Source organism: Neodiprion lecontei, chromosome 1, assembly GCF_021901455.1.
Source record: "Neodiprion lecontei isolate iyNeoLeco1 chromosome 1, iyNeoLeco1.1, whole genome shotgun sequence".
Taxonomy (NCBI): Eukaryota; Metazoa; Arthropoda; class Insecta; order Hymenoptera; family Diprionidae; genus Neodiprion; species Neodiprion lecontei.
In genome coordinates, this window is record NC_060260.1 from 15,063,424 (window position 1) to 15,077,311 (window position 13,888).

Genomic DNA, 13,888 nt, shown 5'->3' on the forward strand with positions numbered 1-13,888 from the left:
TTCGTCGTAACTTAAATGTATTAAAATATTATCGAAGACAAAAAAGGTCTGTACATTGCGAACTACAGCATCAAGTCGTGAAACAAAGACTATATGATCTGGTACTTATTTAATTAACGAAATTAAAAAATCTGTTTCGTGGAGCGAGATATCCCCTGATTCGTCGTAACTTAAATGTGTTAAAATAATAATAACTAACACAAGAAAGGTCTGCACGCCGTGAACTACAGCATCAAGTCGTGAAACTAGGACTAGATGCGCACAGTTTGAATCAGTATCTGACATTTTGTTCAATTTCTACCACGATGGTGAACCGAAATCCATCAAATCAATGACTTCAACTTTCACTCAGAATTTTCCAAACTTTTCACGTCAACTGTTGAAGCTGCAGTGACACGCGTTCCGTTGTTAAATTTTTTTTTCAAAAAACCCTGTTTATCCCACTACTGTGACATTATTCGTATATTACTGTATGATACACTACTACTACTACTATTAAACTGTCTGTCGTTGGTTGATCATTAAAGAGATCTGAAACAAAGAAAAGACATATTTAATGTACTTTCTAAAAAAATTTAAGAAACCTAGAATCGTGAAAATTTACAAATTGTATATTTACATGCTCTTATGAACGCGAGTTACGTAAGACATCGTCTGGGTAATGGTCTAAACAAACTATACCAACTTGTCAAACAACCATATTCTTCTACCCCAGTACTTTCCAGATTTTCTTTTTCCTATTTCCCATACCTGCCCCATTACTTTTGCTCCTTTCCTAACCCTTTCCTTAACATGCTCACCTTGTTCCCCATTTGCTTTCATCACATACCTTAGGTAGTTATACTTACCCACCTCTTCTATTTCCCTACCCTGCCAATTCCAAAACACTTTCCTCTCTCTCCCTCCCCCCTTTCTGCACCTCATTATTTTCGTTTTCCCCGTATTAACCTCCAACCCTTTCCTACTCACATACCTTTCCAATGTCCTAATCATACCTTTCATATTATCCTCATCCTTTGGCAGCAACGCCACGTCATCCGCGTATGCCAATGCATATATCTTCTTCGCCCCAGATAAATCTATTCCACCCCACCTCCCTTTCTCTAGTTCGTCCTCCAAATCCGCTAAAAACAATACGAATAACAATGGACTCAGTGGGCAGCCCTGCCTTACTCCCTTTTCCGTCCAAAATTTTTCCCCTACCTGTTTCCCCACTCTTACCCTTCCCCACGTTTCTTTTAGTACCTCCTCATATCTTCTTACCAAACCTTCCCTCACCCCTCTTTTCCTCATGTCTTCCACTAACTTCCCGCGGTCGACCGAGTCAAAGGCCGCCTTGAAATCCACGTACATTTTTATTAATTTCCCTTTATTTTTAGCTATTTCCCTATTTATCAAATAATTCATCACGTATATGTTATCTATCGTTCCCCTTCCTGCTCCGAATCCCGCCTAACTTCCCGGCAACAACTGTTTGCTCTCCACCTCTTTTTTTAACCATTTTTCCAGTATTCCCAAATATATTTTATAAGCCGTTAGTGTTAATGTAACTCCTCTATATTCTTCTACACTTTTCCCTGCCCCCTTTTTTACTATTGGTACAACCACCCCTTCTTTCCAGTCCTCTGGCCACCCTTCTTTTCTCCATACCGTCTGGCAAACTCCCTATAACTCCCTTGTAATTTCTGCACCCCCATACTTCCAGGCTTCATTAGGAATCCCAACCCCCCCCCCCCCCCATCGCTTTATTATCTTTCAAGTTTTTCACAATGTCTTCAATCTCCCGTAAAGTAACATCCCCCTCCTCCTCTCCCCTATTACCTTCTCTACTTCTCCTTTCCCTCACACCTCCTAAAACTTCTCTTAAATGTAAATCCCATTCCTGCAACCTTATGTTCTTATTTATCACCTTTCTTTTCTTTCTTCCTTCGTTTACCACCCCCCAGATTTGTCCTTCTGTCCTTAGACTTCCTACCGAAGTTTCCCATTTTTCTCTTTCCTTTTTCTTTTCTCCTTCACACAGTCTACTATATTTCCTCTTTTCCTCGCAGTATTTTTCTCTGTCTATTTTCCCGTCTCTAAACATCTGCAAGGCCTCCCTCAGACTTCTTTTACCTTCCCTACATTCTTCATCCCATCATCCCGATGTCTGTTTGCTCCTCCCTCTTACCTTCTCTGTTTCCCTTACAGCCTCCCTTCCCTCTCTTTTAGACTTTCCCACGCCACCTCTACATTTCGCTCTACTCTAACCCCCTTTCTAAATTCCTCCTCACATTTCTGTGCTCCCTCCTCTGTCCACACTCCTCTTCCTGCACCCTCCATCTTTCTGCCTTGCTCCTCTAACTTTAGACCCCTTGACTTCTACCCTGACTACAACTGGCATATGATCCGATTCAATCCTTTCCTCTACTCTCAACTCCACTACACTTTCTTTAATTCTTTCCTCAGTCAATACTAGGTCTCTAACTGAACATTCCCTCCCCCCTACATTCCCCTGTACATTCTCCTTCTTCGTCTCCCCTCACGCACCCATTCGCTATTGCCCACCCTCTTTCATTGATGAACTTACATAACTCTCTGCCTTCCTTATTCACTACTTTATCTTTCGACTTTCTACCCCCTTCAACCTGTTCATTATATTCTATCCCTCCTTCTGTCCCTGTCCTAACATTAAAATCTCCCCCTATTATCACTTTTTTATCCGTATTAACTTCCTCCATCCATCCCCTCATTAAATCCTTTTTTCTCTCTAAATCCTCATTCACATATACCCCTACTACCCACCACCATTCATGCCCTAGTTTAACTTCTCTTTCTACCCATCCGTCAATATCCCACTTTCCTATTTTACCTACTTCAATATCCTCCTTCACCCCTAGTGCTATACCTCCCTTTGCCCTTCCCCTCCCTTTTGTTATAATTGCTTCCTGTATATCCTATTTGAAACTTCTTTTCCAACTCTCCCTTATCTCCTCCCATTTCTTCTTATCCACCCATGTCTCCACTATTATTACGACATCCCAATCTTTCAACCCTTCCCAGAAGTCTTTTCCCTTGTTCCTCAACTCCGCCACATGACAGAAACCTATCCTATACTCTCTCTTACTCTCATGATCCCCTTCATCTCTCTCTTTCCTATCCTTCCTTGTCCCTTTTTTCGTCCTTTCCCTCCTTATTCGTTTCCCTGCTGTACCCTCCAGTCCTCTTCTGCTTCATCCAACAACCTCACTTTCTCATCCACCCACATCTTTATATACCCTACCTTTACCCTTCTCCCCTTTGCCCCTCTTAACCTATTTTTCGCCAACATCACCCCTCTTTTCTTCTCTAGTCCTTCCAACTCTATTAAAACCATCCCTCTCCCTTCCCTATTTACCGTTCCTATTTTTCTTATACTTTTGCTACCCCTTACAACTCCTATTTTTTCCCAAATCCTATCAATTTCATTTTCCCACCTTACCCCCGTTTTCATTTCCACTCCTTTAACTACCACATTCTTCCTTCTCTCTTCCTTCTCCTTCTTTTCCATTCCTAGTTCTAATTTCCTAATTCTTCTTTCATTCTCTTCATCCATCCTCTCCACCCCTATCCTAACACAATCTCCTTTTTCCTTACTCTTTTCTGCGGCGTCAATTTCTAACTTTTCCAGCCTTTTTTTCCATCTTTTCTAATCTAAATATCTCTCAACGCTCTTTTCTCCTCCTCCCAGATCTTTTTGAACTCCTCTCTCTCTTTCTTTCCCTCTTCTCTTAGTATGTCCACCCTATTTTCTGCCTTTCCACATTCCTCTTTTATCCTGCCATCTATCTCCTCTAGCTTTCTTAAAATTCCTTCCATTTTCATCTTTTCCTCTGGCGACCTCACCACGATCTTATTTCTTTTGAAAACCTCTTCCTCTTCTATGTCTCCCGCTACTTTCTCTTCCCCTTCTACTTCTTTCTCCTTCCTCTTACCTCTTTCCGCCGCTTCACTTATATCCCCTGTGCTAGCCGCTCTCACTATCCTTAGCCTTTGCGCTTTAAATTTTCCCACCTGGTCTATCTCTTTACCATACAACATACTCTACTATACATATACACTTACTACCTACTTTACCCACCGCCGCTACCACTTTACCCATCTACTCACCGCCCCAGTTACTTTCACCGTCCCCTGGCACTACCGTCGTTCTCTCACCTGCCCTCTTTACCTCTCCCCCCCTCACTACCGCGCCGCAACCTAACCTCGTAACTATTACGTCTACTTTTCACCCCAAAACTCAATTTAATTCTATTCCTCCGTACTCTTTTAGTTATTTCACTTCAACTTTTATCTGTTCTCTCTCACCTATTCCCGCACACTGCCCTAATTCTTACCCCCAAACCTCTAAGACTTGAGGACAAAATTGCACTGGTTTACCTTTCCACTATGAACTACGTCACCGGAAACAGAAGATCATATCAATTACACTCTTAATACCATTATCTAGCGATGCTTCGCGTCTGGACGGGATCTAATCTCTATCACATCTCTCTCTCTGATCTCTATCGGCGTTACACCAACTATATCCATCGCACGTATCCGTCTACGCTCACACGCTGTTGCTATGCAGGCTGTGCTGCCATCTATATCATATCATATATAAATGTGTTCTACATATATACTTAACAAAATTATCGAAAATCAAAAATCGGACGATTTTTCTTCTCAAGTGCAAACAACAACATCTGACTCCTTCCTTTCTCAAATTAAAATTTAGTAATATTCCACACTTAACGATAGAAAATCTCTCTATCAAATAAAAAAGTTCTGAACAAATGAAAGAGAAGTAACAACAGGTGGAAAGATTATAATAACAATAGTATAACAAATATTGTAATAACAATAGTGTACGCATGAAGTTGGCGGTGGAGTGAGATGCCGAAAACAAAACAAAAAGCATCTAGCAAACGGAAATTCCTTTGACAGCTGTCATCGGCTGTTTATGACAGTCTTTCACAAATATCTTTATAGGTATCTGTTTCTGACACGCAAAAAAAAAAACATGCAAATGAGAATTATCAAGATGATTCCCGACGAAAATTGTCTTTTTCGCGCGCCGGCGTATTGTGTGTACGGCACTCAAGATCGACACGCAGAGGTGAGACTGAGTATCGTTTCAAATATATCACACTGGCAAACATGTCAGTAGACGTAATGAAACAGAACTCGGGGAGAGTTATATCAGAGAAGAAATAGGTTTTTTAGGGTCCTGTAAATCCTTGATCCGGTTAACCACTAAGTAACGGCCTTCCCAGTTTCTTTGTAGTTTCGGACATCGTCCTTTCTGTCTTCGAGGTTGAAAGAGTCAGACAGAATCTCCGGGATTAAATTTTATATCCCTGGCTCGAATATCATACCGAGTTTTTAATTTGTCTGAAGCCATAGATATTCTATTTATAGCAAAGCTATGAATTTCTTCTGCTATGGGGAAAATAATAACTATAGAAAAATAAGTCGCCAAATGCAATTGGGGATGCATGGCATCGGGGGTCTTGTATATGTGAGTGGATTCGTTTACGAAAACAATCTAAGCAGACCTGCATAGGAAATAGTCTAAGAGCCAGCTTAAATCTGACAACACATTCTTTACGGTATCTGAAATTTCGTCCAGTGAGACTTCTATACCCAGTAAACAAGCAATGGGTACTAGCTAAGCCCGGCCGCGGTAGGTTTGGGGTGCCTCAGGTGAGTCAGGTATGAAAATTAAGTAAATTTTTAAAGTATTTTACGGCGTCTGCCGTTTTAATATGTCATAATATACCTCTAGAAAAATTGAAAAATAAATATGGCTGCTGATTTTGAAGGTTGCAACATCCTGGCAGCCACTTTTCAAAATTCGGAAAAAAAAAATTTTTTAAAGTATTTTACGGCGTCAGCAATTTTAATATATTATTTATTGAACTATTTTAAGCCAATATTAAAAATGGCTGACATTTTTTCCGGTTGTAACTATCCGGTTTACAGCGAAACATTACCTGCAGTCTATGCTTAGAAAACATGTGGTACAGTAAGAGTAGTAGTTTATGCTCTCTCTCTCTATCTCTTTAGTCAAACATTTTCTCCTTTTATGTTAGGGCTGAGTGGTGGGGATTTAGTTCCTTTTACGAACACAAAGGCACACCAGGCCCAACGGTTTACGGACAAATATATTTTAGTCAGTTGCATGTTGAAAGTATAGAGACATAATACTGTGAATAGTTTTTATTGCATTTATTGATTGTTAATTTATTTTCCATTACTTTTTCAATATGGCTGATAATTTAAAGTGTGTGATTTGTGCCTCGGAAAAAGACGAAAAAGTGCTTTTATTTTCTGAAGAAACTTTAAAAAGGTGTCAGCGTATTCTAGACTTACGAAAACATCATAACCTAAAATACAAAGATGTAATTTTACCTTCAGATCTTTATGACTGTGGATATCATCGCAGTTGTTATCGGATTTTCACAGCTTTAAAGACGAAGTTTTATGAAAAGAAAGATACAAAAATAAAAGATGTTGCGCCTTCAACATCTCAACCTAATACGTTATCAACGGAATCACTATCTGCTCAGCAGCCGTCAACGTCAACAGACAATTCTATGATTGCTGAAACTGTGACTCAAAATGTTGATTCATCTATAGATTCCTCTGTACTAGACGAAGTTGTAATAGAGGGTAATGATTCTCAACTGGATACATCGTTGGAAGCAGGCTTCGTTAAAGATTCTGATTTATTAAATTCACCAACGGATATTTTAACGGCAGAAAATGAAAGTCCAATCGTAAAAGGTTATATTTGTTTTTTTTGTGAGAAAAAAAATAAAAAATTTCATGGTAAAATAGAAAATTTGCGCAGTTGTAATAAACACCAGTTTGAAGAAAGTATTATGAAGAATCTTAAAATTAATTCAGACTATTACAATGAAATGTTGGATAAGCTGCAGAATATTACGAGTAATAAAATATATTACCATGAAAAGTGCCGAACAGACGCCAGAAACAAAAAAAAATTACAAAAAAGTCCTGTTAAAACATCGTGGCATATTTCCCGTGAATATCACCAAACTGTTTTTCAGGAAATATGCACTTTGATCGAAGAAAATGTAATTAAAAAAGGACGTTGTTATTTTCTTTCATTTCTGCATAGGCAATATATCGATTATTTCAGCGAGTTAAGTAATGATATGGGACATACCTTAAGTTCAGTAATTTCATCACAATATTTAGAAGAAAAAATTCGTGTTCAATTTGCTGGGAATATTCAAATACTACAATCAGGTCATAAAAAAGTAATTGCACCGAAAGGCATCACTTCTATAGATGAATCTTCATTTGCTCATTTAAAAGAAAGAGACATTTTACAAGCAGCAGCCTCGATTTTACATAAAGAAATAATGAACATTGAAAAATCGAAACTCCCAGATAATTTAAATAGTCAAAAATTGATCCAAGGTGAATGTTCAGTCCCATCAAACTTATCAGATTTTGTGGCTTCAGTTATTGGAAGTTATTTTCGCAAACGACAACAAAGTGAGAGTTTCAAACGTCATGTCAATTCTGTGAGCCAAGACTTAATTTATATGACTCACAATGGAAATCTTAAAACTCCCAAACATATATGTTTAGGTATGACTTTGAAAAGTCTCACTAGCAGCCGTAAGGTAGTTGATATCATCAACCGCTACGGACATTGCATTAGCTACAATGCAATTGAAGAACTTGAGACTGAAGCAACATATACATCGACTTCTCGAGCTGGACTGTGTCCAGAAATCATCAATAGAACTGATAATTTGTCGGTGGGTATTGCATATGATAATTTTGATAGATTTGTTGATACGAAAACCGGCAAAGATACTCTTCATGATACAGTAGGGATAATATATCAAAACATCAATCCTACCCTTGAAAATGTTGAAGAAATCGAAGATGTAGATGATTTGCGAGTAATCCATTCTAAAAGACGTCGAAGACGATCTTTTGAAGCAATTGATCCGAAATTACCGTTCTTTCCTAAAAAAATTAAAATGAGCAGTGGTTTTCAACCTGAAGTTTCTGAAAGAGAAGAAGAAAATATTGTCATCCATGAAGATCTGTACAATCGTATCGATACTGTTTGGATGCTTAGCCATGCTGTACATTTACCAGATATCCCAATGTGGGCAGGTTTTAACAGTGCTGTAACAAAAGATGACAGTCCTCAGCAATTAATTTCTTATCTCACTCCAATTAATGCATCTCCAACAGCTCACCCAGTAGTTTTAGAAACAATGGAGCAATGTATGAAAATTTTAGAAGAAATCAACCAACCTTACATGCAAGTAACATACGACTTGGCTATAGCAAAAATCGCTTTTCAAATTAAAGCCACTGAGACAAGTCCAAAATTTTCCAAGTTATTTATACATTTGGGTTCTTTTCACATCATGCAATCTTATTTTAAAGTTATTGGGAAATTCATTGATGGTTGTGGACTGTCAACAATTATGGTTGAGAGTGAGTTGCTTGCGAGTGGGTCTGTAGCAAGTTTTTTAGATGGCAAACATTTTAACCGGTGTAAGAGGTTACATCCTATGATGGCCTTAGGATTGCAAATTCTTCATTTCCGATCTTTCTTGGAACAGGAAAAAATTGAAATAACTGATGATATATTTCAAGAATTGCAAAGATTAAAATCTTGCCAAACACCAATATTTTTTATTCACGACGAAAAACTCAAAGAATTGTGTGCAAATTATGCTAAATTTGAGGAACAAACTCTCCATGGTGATTTTGGTAAAACTGCTCAGTTTTATATGGTGTACGTAAAGCTTGTACATTATTATTTAACTCTTAGCAGAAGTATTCGTTTGGGAGATTTTGAGTTATTCAAAAATATTTTACCTAAAATTACAAACTTATTTTTTTTATTTAATCACCAAAATTATGCAAGATGGACGGTTACGTATCATTACAACCTTATGAAAGTTGCTTCAACTCATCCAGGGCTAGAAGAAGATTTTAAAAAAGGGTTCTTTGGAATTAAACGTACGGGAAAACCATTTTCGAGGCAGCTGATTGACTTAACTCTAGAGCAAACGATCAATGCGGATGCTGCTAGGCGACTAACTGGAATCACTCATTTGACAGATTCCATCGCAGCTCGTCAACGTTGGGCTCGTAGTCATGATATTCGATCAACTATTATCACCCACGTTTTGGAAGAGATAGGCATTAATAAAAAACAAGATATTTCAGCAGAGTTACAGCCATCGAACATCAAAAAAAATTGCGAGCAACTGGAAAAGTTTGTAAAATCTTTTGATCAATACATCAATCCATTTAGTGCCCAGTTACCTCCGAATCAATTGTTTAACATATCATCTGGTAAAGCTGCTTCAACTCAAGTAGAAGACTTTCTTCTGAACGTTGAAAAGATTGGTGATGATCTTCGCAAAGCATTCATTTCTGAATTTTCATCAGATATTAACCGGTTTGATAAAGCAATCAAGAAAATACCAATTCACAATTTTTCAAGTCAGATAGAAAAAAAAAAACCGTGAAAGTTGGAGGAAAAAATCAAGAAATCAAAATACAGCGGGATTTATTTGGACGCATGTTGGGGCTATCAATGGACTATAAGATCGATGTCCTCAGAATTTTATCATATCCGATAACTCCTGTGCCTCTTTCTCTATGCCATTTGGACGGAGGAATTCACAAAACAGATAAGTCAGCGCTTGCTAAATCTCTTGAGGCAAAAATCGACCATGATCCACCAAGTCACGCTGATGTATATTTGATTGACGGTTTCTTTATTCTACATGCTATGAAAGAAGTACCCAGGACTTTTGGTAATATTTCAAAGAAATTTTTGCAAATGATTACTAAATTTTCAGCATCCAGAATAGATGTTATCTTTGATCAATATTGGTACCCTTCCATCAAAGACAACGAACGGAGTCTTCGACATGAAGCACCACTAATTGATTACTCGATTTATGGACCAGACCAAATCAGATCAAGTGACTTTACGAAAGAAATGCGAAATACCAAATTCAAGGAAGCTCTTATTGAATTTTTCACTATACATTGGGCAACGGATGATGTTGCGCCGTTTATTGGAAATAAATTGATCCATTTGAATTTCAAAAATTGTTATTCATATAGATCCAATGACGGCAAAGTCGAGTCAAGTATCGTTGAAGATTTGTGTTGTAAATCTCATGAAGAAGCAGACAGTAAAATTATTTTCCATGCTTGTAGCATTATTGATCAGTCTAATATTGTTATTAGAGGTTCAGATACTGATATTTTAATAATCATGCTGGGCAACATGGTTAACTTGAAAAATCCTTCTTCTCACATTTGGATGCTAACCGGGACAGGAAACAACGAAAGGTTTATTGGTGTCAGCAAAATATATACAGAACTTGGTCCACTTTTAGCTAAAAGCTTAATTGGCTTCCACGCTTTCACTGGTTGTGATTTCAATCCAGCTTTTTATAATCGGGGCAAAAAAAAACCTTTCACGTTACTAAAAAATAACGTTGAATTTCAAAAAGCATTCGCTGCTTTCGGTGACATTCGCCTGACTGAGGATACCATACGTGAACTGTTTAATGTTATCCAGAAGTACACTTGCGGTATGTACAATGCTAAAAAATCCATCGATGTTGATGATGGGAGATTTCAGCTGTTCGTTAATTCCTACAAGGCTGTAGATATGAACGAAAATTTTAATAAAAAAGTCCGGAGCTTTGATGCAAGTTTGATCCCTCCGTGTAAATCTGAACTGTACCAACAAGTTTTGAGGACGCATTATATTTCCAGCATTTGGAAAAATGCTCATGCGAATGAGCCCACATCACTGAATCCCCTTGAATACGGCTGGATGGAGATGGAAAACCGTTACGTATTTAAGTGGTTCGAAGGAGACCAACTTCCTTGCTTTGTCAGCGACTTGATTCTAAATCCTGAAGGTAATGACAGCATTGTAACATTCATTGTAACAGCATTTTAATTATCATAAGCTTATTTAAAAATTTGTAATTTATTTTTACAGAATCTGACTTGGAGGATGAAGATGACTTGTCACTTTCTGAAGACGATTCCGAAGATGAAAATTAATTATAAAATATTTCATGATTATTTCATTGTTATAAATTATTTCCAAAAATAAATATATTCTGATATGAATAATGAATATATCTAATTAATGTTTGATTTTTTTTTTCCATCTTTATAATAATTTTATATTTGTTAAAGCCTTATAATGAACCTTTTTTTCTTTATTATACACATTTAAAGTAGTAGACCGTTCGTTTCATTGTGTATTTATAAAATTTTTTACATTGACTAATATAATTTTAATGTTATATAAACTTGACGAATGTGAAAATTACAACTGTGAACATACATATGCACGGACTACAGGTAATGTTTCGCTGTAAGCCGGATAGTTACAACCGGAAAAAATGTCAGCCATTTTTAATATTGGCTTAAAATAGTTCAATAAATAATATATTAAAATGGCTGACGCCGTAAAATACTTTAAAATTTTTTTTTTTTCCGAATTTTGAAAAGTGGCTGCCAGGATGTTGCAACCTTCAAAATCAGCAGCCATATTTATTTTTCAATTTTTCTAGAGGTATATTATGACATATTAAAACGGCAGACGCCGTAAAATACTTTAAAAATTTACTTAATTTTCATACCTGACTCACCTGAGGCACCCCAAACCTACCGCGGCCGGGCTTAGCTAGTACCCATTGCTTGTTTACTGGGTATAGAAGTCTCACTGGACGAAATTTCAGATACCGTAAAGAATGTGTTGTCAGATTTAAGCTGGCTCTTAGACTAAAACCAATAGCAATGTCGGGTTGATCGGAAACAACCGATCAACAGTTGCAGACCTGTCATCAAATCAGCATAAATAAATTCAACTGTCTAACAGACACTGTATAAGGAAACAGTGAGGCGCGCAACGCCGAGGTGGGGTTGGCGCGCGAATTGCGCAAGGGAAAAGCCCCTAGTACTTTCAAAAAAGCATTAAAACAACTGCAACGTGCTTCGCTCAATCTAGAAATAGCACAGACATACCGTCAAATAGTGACATTGAATAGAATACTTGATCAACAGATTATCCACTTTTACGAAAATAATCCGGATTCACGACAAATGAATAGTTTCAATGCTGATATTATTAGCTAGAAAAAAAAATTTCTCTGAATTAAGGAACAGAACATCAAAAAAATTAATATACTAGAGAAGAAAAGTGAGAATAATTTCAACATGCAAAAAAAATTGGTGCATAAATCTAACCAAACAGCAGATACCTATCAACATTCAAAATCCAATTTCTCTAGGTCCCAAACACGGGATACCATACAATAAGAAAAAAGACATTCTTGTCAATGAACTTATTTGCTCTGTTGAAACGGCTCTAGCAGGAAAAGACGTCATAACGAAGGATAGAGTTAGAGCGAATGTAGCTAGGCAAATCTCTAATCACAGTCTATTTACACATGAACTAAACGGTAACTCTAGAGATTGTAATGCAGAATATAAAAAAGCACAAGTATTCCTAGAGACACACCAAGACATTATTATCACAAAGGCAAACAAAGGTAACTTCACTGTGATTATGGACAGAGAAAAGAATAACAGAAAAACGGATGAAATACTCAATGATACCAATACGTATAAAATATATATGGACATGACCAATATAATAGAGAAACAAACTAACGATATAATTAATAACATAGCAAAAAAAGAGTGGGGGGGGGGGGGGGGGGTATGTGACCAGAAATGTAAAATGCTTAAAACACATAACGCATTACCACCAAAAATATATTTTCAACCAAAGGTGCACAAAAAAGATCATCCACTTAGACCGATTGTCTCGAACATAAACTCATCCACATACAAGATATTTAAAGTATGTGCAGGAATCTTACCCAATATTATAGGTAAAACTGAATATCATGTTAAAGATTCTTAGTCCTTCGCTAAAGAGATAAGTGCAATTAACGTTTCTAAAGATCACTCGCTTTTATCGTTAGATGTCTCATCTCTATATACTAACATTCCGACCAATTTAGTTATACCCACTATTGAGAAAAACTGGGCACATATATCAGAACACACAGCCATTCCAAAAATAGAGTTCATAAAGGCCATGGATATATGCTTAAATTCTACGCATTTTGCACATGGGAACAATTTTTATAGGTAAATTTATGATGTAGCCATGGGGTCGCCTATCAGCCCGGTTGCAGCTAGTCTGGTCATGGAAACCTTATAACCGTCTGTCATAAACTCCTTACCCTTTGAATTAATGTTTTACAAGAGATGTGTGGATGATATAATTACATGCGTACACAATGATAATATTCAGCAATTAGTGGATGTATTTAATTTATATCATCCACGCATCAAATTCACGCATGAATTAAAAGAAAATAAGAGAATTAGCTTTCTTGATATGTGGGTAATTGATCATGAGCGAATATTACAAACGGATTGGTATCATAAACAAACATGGTCTGCTACATATATAAATTTTTACTCACACCATCCGCTATAATATAAAAAAAGTGTTGCGACCGGTTTACTTGATAGAAGCATTACACTTTTGAATGGGCAGTTTAGAAAAAGAAATCTAAAACTAGTACGGAAAACATTAAAGAAAAACGGCTATCCTAACAAATTGATTAGACATTTACAGGAACAAAGAATATATAAATATTAAAATAGTTGTGATGATGGTAATTGTGATAACAGCGATGATAAATGTCTAGGATCAATTCCTTTTATTGAAGGCTTGTCGCAGAACATGAAAAACACACTGCGCAAAAAAAACATCAATGTGTCATATAAAGTCACCAACACTCTAAATAATTTT

General features: G+C 36.9%; 2 protein-coding genes across 7 annotated transcripts in view; one reads left to right on the forward strand and one right to left on the reverse strand.

Moving 5' to 3' along the window:
- The window catches only part of LOC107227861 (annulin-like), a 486,920-nt gene that overhangs the window by 410,903 nt on the left and 62,129 nt on the right, over positions 1-13,888 (reverse strand). The gene's annotated exons all lie outside the window — the stretch shown is intronic.
- LOC124294213 lies at positions 5,167-11,185 on the forward strand. Of its 6 annotated transcripts, XM_046738961.1 has the most exons (4): positions 6,750-6,789; positions 7,627-7,799; positions 10,813-10,961; positions 11,045-11,185. In XM_046738961.1, the coding sequence occupies exons 2-4, from the start codon at positions 7,705-7,707 to the stop codon at positions 11,107-11,109; spliced, it is 309 nt and encodes a 102-aa protein (XP_046594917.1). In that variant the 5' UTR covers positions 6,750-6,789; positions 7,627-7,704; the 3' UTR covers positions 11,110-11,185. The 6 variants fall into 6 exon arrangements, 3 of the variants coding, with proteins under 3 accessions (XP_046594917.1, XP_046594990.1, XP_046594860.1); XR_006904194.1 differs by lacking the exons at positions 6,750-6,789; positions 7,627-7,799 and adding an exon at positions 5,167-5,706; XR_006904186.1 differs by lacking the exons at positions 6,750-6,789; positions 7,627-7,799 and adding an exon at positions 5,172-5,715.